Consider the following 7,067-nt stretch of genomic DNA (forward strand, 5'->3'; position numbering starts at 1 on the left):
AAGAATTAATGGCAAAGAAAGGTAACAATTTAGTTTCCTTTGTAAATGAATCCCTGTATACACAGTTTTCGAAATCTACTTGGTGGATTGATTCAGGTGCAACTGTTCATGTTGCAAATTCTTTACAGGGATTCCATTCGACGAGGACTACGAAAAGAGGCGAAGGATGCGTTGAAGTCGCGAATGGAATTCAAGCAGAAGTTGAAGCTGTTGGCGACGTCCTGTTGGAGCTAGCTGATGGCTTGACTATTCTGCTTAGAGATGTCTTATTTGTTCCTTCCATACATAGAAATTTAATAAGTGTATCGCGCTTAGATAAAGACAGTTATCAATGTTATTTTGGACATGGCAAATGTGCCATATGGTGTAATAATTCTTATGTTGGGGTTGCTATACTCCATGATGAGCTTTATTTATTGTCCTTGCGTGAAAAAGTATTGTCTGTGTGTAAAGTGAATGAACAAATACCCTCGTCGGAAAAAGAAGGAAAGAAAAGAAAAAGAACTGATGAATCATCGAAATTATGGCACTGTCGCCTAGGCCATATTTCGAGGGGGAGAATAGAAAGACTCGTTAAAAATGATATTCTCCCTCCATTAGAATTCTCAGACATAGAACAGTGCATCGATTGCATTAAAGGAAAATTTGTAAAGCAAATTAAAAAGGGTGCGAATCGAAGCACAGCAACACTAGAAATAATTCACACCGATATATGTGGACCATTTCCGGTGAAAAGTGTGGATGGCTATGATTCGTTCATAACATTCACGGATGATTACTCCCGATATGGTTATATTTATCCAATAAAAGAAAGAACAGAAGCGTTGGATAAATTCAAAATATTCAAAGCTGAAGTTGAAAATCAGCATGACAAAAGAATAAAGATAGTCAGGTCTGATCGTGGAGGGGAGTACTACGGTCGACATACTCCATATGGCCAAGTCCCTGGACCTTTTGCAAGGTTTCTACAGGAGACTGGAATAGTCGCCCAGTACTCGATGCCGGGCGAACCTCAGCAGAATGGGGTAGCTGAAAGGCGCAACCGTACCCTTATGGATATGGTGCGCAGTATGATGAGCTATTCCACCCTACCATTGGGATTGTGGATTGAGGCGTTAAAAACCGCTATTCACATTCTAAACAGAGTACCAAGCAAATCGGTGCCCAAAACGCCGTATGAGCTATGGACAGGGAGAGTGCCTTCTCTAAACCACCTGAAAGTGTGGGGGAGCCCTGCTGAGGCCAAAGTATTCAATCCAAATATCGCAAAGTTAGATACCAAAACAGTCAGTTGCCATTTTATTGGCTATCCTGAAAAGTCAAAAGGTTATCGTTTCTACTGTCCAGACAAATATACAAAGTTTGTGGAAACGAGACATGCTGTCTTCTTAGAGGACGAAATGATGAGGGGGAGCATGGTAGCTCGGAAAATTGATCTTGAGGAGAAGAGGGTGCATGCACCCAATCCGATGACTCAGGAGCCATTTTTTGCGCTACCATGTGCACCTGTACCGACGATCCCTGCGATTGTGGTGCAAGCACCTGTTGTGACTCCACCCATGACAACGATGAGTGAAAATTCGGAACCTGTCCGTCAGGAGACGAATGAACCATTTGTTGAGCATGAAAGGGAGCAACAACAGCCACCTCCAGAAGCTGAGCCACAAGTTGAGGAACAGAATGCTCAAGAGAATGTGGCCCCTAGAAGGTCTACAAGAGCTAGAAAATCAGCCATTTCGACTGATTACAAAGTTTACAACACAGAAAGAGTTCATATGGAAGGTGATCCCACTTCATATGAAGAAGCCATGAGAAGCCCAGATTCATCAAAGTGGGTGGAGGCCATGGAAGACGAAATGAGATCGATGAGTACCAACAATGTTTGGGACTTAGAGAATATTCCTAAAGGAGCCAAAACAGTGGGCTGCAAATGGGTCTACAAAATAAAATATGACTCCAATGGGAATGTCGAAAAGTACAAAGCACGACTTGTGGCAAAAGGATTTACACAAAGAGAAGGGATAGATTACAATGAGACATTTTCTCCGGTCTCATGTAAGGATTCCTTCAGGATCATCATGGCACTAGTTGCACATTTTGATTTAGAGTTGCATCAAATGGATGTAAAGACGGCATTTCTAAACGGGGATTTAGAAGAAAATGTCTACATGAAACAACCCAAGGGTTTTATCATGGAAGGCAAGGAAGAAATGGGATGCCGCCTAAAGAAATCCATTTATGGATTAAAGCAAGCCTCCAGACAGTGGTATCTAAAGTTTAATGAAACAATTAAGAGATTTGGATTTAAAGAAAATATTGAGGACAATTGCGTTTATGCAAAGTTTAAAAGTGGGAAATATATTTTCCTAATCTTGTATGTGGATGATATTCTGCTTGCCAGCAGTGCAGTTAGTCTACTGCAAGAGACAAAGAAGTTCTTGTCCTCAAATTTTGATATGAAAGATCTTGGTGAAGCGTCATATGTTTTGGGCATAGAAATTCACCGAGATAGAAACAATGGAGTATTAGGACTATCGCAAAAGGCTTATTTAGAAAAGATTCTAAGTAAGTATAATATGCACAAGTGCAGTGCCACACCTGCCCCTATAGTCAAGGGCGACAGTTTTGGGAACCATCAAAGTCCCCAAAATCAATACGAGCTCGATCAAATGAAAGCGGTTCCATATGCTTCGGCTATTGGAAGCCTACAGTATGCACAAGTGTGCACTCGCCCTGACTTAGCATTTATCACCGGAGTACTCGGTAGATATCAAGAAAATCCAGGTTTCGAACACTGGAAAATGGTAAAGAAGGCATTGCGTTATGTGAAAGGCACAAAGAGTTACATGCTAACATACAGAAGATCTGATTCCCTAGAAATAAGAGGGTATTCAGATGCAGATTTTGCGGGGGATAAAGATGATAGAAAATCCACATCTGGATATGTATTCACCCTCGCAGGGGGAGCTATTTCGTGGAGAAGCTCCAAACAGACCATAGTTGCATCATCCACGATGTATGCAGAATTTATAGCATGTTATGAAGCCACGGGGCAGGCATTATGGTTAAAGAAATTCATACCCGACTTGAAAGTGGTAGATTGTATTGACAAACCACTAAAGATGTACTGCGACAATGAGCCTGCAGTATTTTATGCTCACAACAACAAGTCGAGTAATGCTACGAAACCGATTGAGGTTAAGTATTATGTTGTGAAACACAAGGTCCAGGATCAAACAATAAGTCTCGAGCATATAAGGACAAAAGATATGCTTGCGGATCCGCTAACGAAAGGCTTACCACCCAGCGTGTTCAAGGAGCACGTAGCCGGCATGGGTTTAAGGGAAAGTCTTACCTATCCTGGATCATAAGAGGCCCAAAAGTAAAAGAATTTGTTTCAAAACAGAGAAGTGCATTGTGGGCATCTCGATTCTATCGGCAATAGAGCTGTGACGATGAAACATGCCCTATGAACTGATCCAATATGAAACGAATAAAGTGAAAGTATAAAGTTAAAAGAAAAGTTGAGATCAAGGGGGAGAATGTTAGGATGATCTCCACGTCACCGATTCCAACGGATCGGTAACAAGTCCTTGACCTCGTTCGCGCCCTGATCGGGGGCGTCCAACCCTCTTATGGTTGGTGGGCCCCTGTGACCTGCGCTATATAAAGAGGTGGGGGCCGGGGCACACGGTACGAGGTTCACCGCGCCGCCAGTCACCCCACCGATATTCCCCTACCGATCTAGGGCTAGCGCAGTGCTCACGGGAAGCACCACCACCGTCGCCACCGCACGCTCACCCTCTCCGCCGCCGCCACCATGTCGGCACCCGAGAGCTCCTCCTCGAAGGGAGAAGGTACTCATCTCTCTCTCTCAGATCTAGCAGTGTACTCATCGGCAATAGCATCTACCTGTATAGGATCTAGTGTAGTCGTTGGCTACTCTAACAATCTGAACAAGGAGAAGAGTGTCAAAGCTGGAGACTAGTGTGGTGCCCCATCTTGATAAAGTTCCCGTCTTTCCCAAAGGGCCAAAGAGTTCCGTGAGCCGCCGTTCTCCTCCAAACTGAAACAGCCGCGGCGATGGAATCCCAGGTCGCCGTCGTGACGGTGCCGTTCCCGGCGCAGGGCCACCTGAACCAGCTCCTTCACCTGTCGCTGCTGCTCGCGGGCCGGGGCATCCCCGTGCACTTCGCCGCGCCGGAGCCGCACCTCCGGGAGGCCCGCGCGCGCGTGCACGGCTGGGACGCGACGGCGCTCCTCGCCATCCGCTTCCGCGCGCTCGACGTCCCGCCGCACGCGTCCCCGGACCCCGACCCCTCCTCGCCGTTCCCGACCCACATGCAGCCCCTCTTCGAGGCCTTCTGCGACGGCGCCTCGCTCGCGGCGCTCCTGGAGGAGCTCTCGGCGTCCCACCGCCGCGTCGTCGTCCTGCACGACCGCATGGCGGCGTTCGCGGCGGCGGAGGCCGCGCGGCTGCCCAACGGGGAGGCGCTCGGGGTGCACTGCCTCGCCGCGTCCTACAACGTCGGGTGGATGGACCCCGGCCACCGCCTCCTGCGGGAGCACGGGATGGTGTTCCACCCGGCCGACGCCTGCGCGACCAGGGAGTTCGTGGCGCTCGCCAAGCGGATGGGCCAGGAGCGCCGCCGCGCGCCCGGCGCCGGCATGGTGGTGAACACCTGCCGCGCGCTCGAGGGCGAGTTCCTCGACGTGCTCGCCGCCCAGAGCGCTTCCTCTTCCGACGGCCACAAGCTGTTCGCCGTCGGGCCTCTGAACCCGCTGCTAAACCCCGTCCCCGACACTCCCGCGGAGCGGCACCCGTGCCTGGAGTGGCTCGACAGGCAGCCGCCGTCGTCGGTGCTGTACATTTCGTTCGGCACGACGTCGTCTCTCCGGGCAGAGCAGGTCAGGGAGCTGGCGGCCGCGCTGCGGGACACCAACCAGCGGTTCGTCTGGGCGCTGCGGGACGCCGACCGCGCGGACATGCGCGAGCCAGGCGGCGAGCGCCGGCTCGCGGAATCGGCGGCGGCCCTGCTCGGCGACGCGGCGGCGCAAGGGACGGGCGTGGTGGTCACCGGCTGGGCGCCGCAGCTGGAGATCCTGGCGCACGGCGCGACGGCGGCGTTCATGAGCCACTGCGGGTGGAACTCGACGGTGGAGGGGCTGAGCCACGGGAAGGCCATCCTGGCGTGGCCGATGCACAGCGACCAGCCGTGGGACGCGGAGCTCGTGTGCAAGTACCTCCGGGCGGGGATCCTCGTGCGGCCGTGGGAGGAGCGAGGGGACGTCACGCCGGCGGCCGCCATCCGGGAGGCTATCGAGAGGGCGATGCGATCGGACGAAGGGGCGGCGCTCCGTGAGAGGGCAAGGGCGCTTGGGGACGCTGTGTGCGCCGCCCATGCCAACGGCGGGTCGTCGAGCCGGGACATGGACGACCTTGTCGCGTACGTGACGAGGTGACTGTGGAGCTGGAGTTAAACATTCATGGCCGCTCTTGAAGCTTTTGATTTGAATTGGTACTCACTGAAACCGCGGCTGCGTGGCAACTGACTAGTGCTGGACTGCTGTTGACTCGAACTAAGCAATGTCGCACATATTGTGATTTATCAGTACTGATCTTCTTTGTTCGGACTAGAGATTGGTAGTGCTTCCTCCATGCTGCCCACAGATAGACCACACCCACAAAACTATGAAATATTTTCCAAAAAATTGATCGTACTGAAACTAGAAGCCTCTAGCGTGCCACATATTCAAGTCCCAATTCGATGACACAGTGAATAAAACAATAAGAAGGAATATCCGGTTAAATAAAGTAGAGTACTGAAATCCAAGTATGATATACTCTTAAATACTTCCTACTCCTGGGTGTAACTACACCCACGTCTCATATACTACCATACGGAAGTATATAACATACTTTATTGGTTTGAGTATGTTCGTATACTATATCTAAGATACTCCATACCAACTTTGGTGAAAAAAAATTAAATACACCCATAGTTTGCACTATATATACAAAATACATGCATATTTATACGTAAATAAATAGTGTACGTAAAAAAATGTACATACTACCTACAAAGTAGTATATATACTACCAAAATATTTTTATATACTTCATACTACATGTATATACTCTTCGGTATGATAGATAATACCTAGATTGTGTGAAACACACATGGGAGTAACTACACCCGGGTGTAGTATGAATATGTCCTATATATATATATATATATATATATATATATATATATATATATATATATAGGTCTGCTATTCTCGAACCGGTTCGAGAATAACTATTCTCGAACCCTTTCTGAACTTCCGGGTGTTTTCCTAGTGAACTTCTCGACGGAATACCCGAATTGCATGTTCGTGCGGACAGTATTTTCATGATGATTTTCAAACCGCTTATCGGATTGATGCGTATAATATACCGTTGGATTCGCACGGAAATTTCGCAACTTTTTTGTGTTCATTGTTTTCCCAAATTCTATATTGATTAAAACTAATTTGAAATATACAAAACGACGTTTTTGCGGATTTCTCTATTTATGTACAGTTTTGGGGTTCCAGTTTTTAAACCGTTTGTAGGAATGATGCGTATGATACGCCGTTGGAAAGGTGCTGACTAGGCGCACCTTTTTCATGAAGAACACTTTTCTAAATTCTTTATAGTTTAAGAGCAGATTTGAAAATACGTGATTACATTTTTTCGAACTTCTCGGTTTTTCGAACTGTTTTGGGGGCTTATTTTCGAACCACTTATCGGAATGTTCCGAATGATATTGCGTTGAAAAGATATTGATTAGGCGAATCTTTTTCATGTTGAATGTTTTTCCAAATTCTAAATAGTTTTAGTTTAATTTCAGAAATACATAAAAGTGAAGATAACGCCGACACAAGAACATTTCGAAATTGGCTCATCTAGATTGATTAGGTGTGGCATTGCGATATGTTGGAGTATTAGTAGAGTTATATTAGTGCTAATTGTACACTGAGTTGGTCGATTTGCGCAATCGGTGGTTGTACGGACGATTTCTATGCGTATGATTTCCGTGCAG

The 7,067-nt window shown here is 47.6% G+C and overlaps 1 protein-coding gene across 1 annotated transcript; it reads left to right on the forward strand.

The window, feature by feature from the left end:
- The first annotated feature begins 4,037 nt into the window (after positions 1 to 4,037).
- Positions 4,038 to 5,637, forward strand: LOC127331754 (cis-zeatin O-glucosyltransferase 1-like). The gene has a single exon (XM_051357940.2). It carries the CDS (start codon positions 4,084 to 4,086, stop codon positions 5,461 to 5,463), a length of 1,380 nt encoding a protein of 459 aa, XP_051213900.1. The 5' UTR covers positions 4,038 to 4,083; the 3' UTR covers positions 5,464 to 5,637.
- The last annotated feature ends 1,430 nt before the right edge of the window (positions 5,638 to 7,067 follow it).

Source organism: Lolium perenne, chromosome 2, assembly GCF_019359855.2.
Source record: "Lolium perenne isolate Kyuss_39 chromosome 2, Kyuss_2.0, whole genome shotgun sequence".
In the NCBI taxonomy this organism is placed as follows: domain Eukaryota; kingdom Viridiplantae; phylum Streptophyta; class Magnoliopsida; order Poales; family Poaceae; genus Lolium; species Lolium perenne.

Coding starts and splice junctions, on each gene's coding strand:
- LOC127331754 (XM_051357940.2), top strand. CDS start 4,084: ATGGAATCCCAGGTCGCCGTCGTGACGGTGCCGTTCCCGGCGCAGGGC.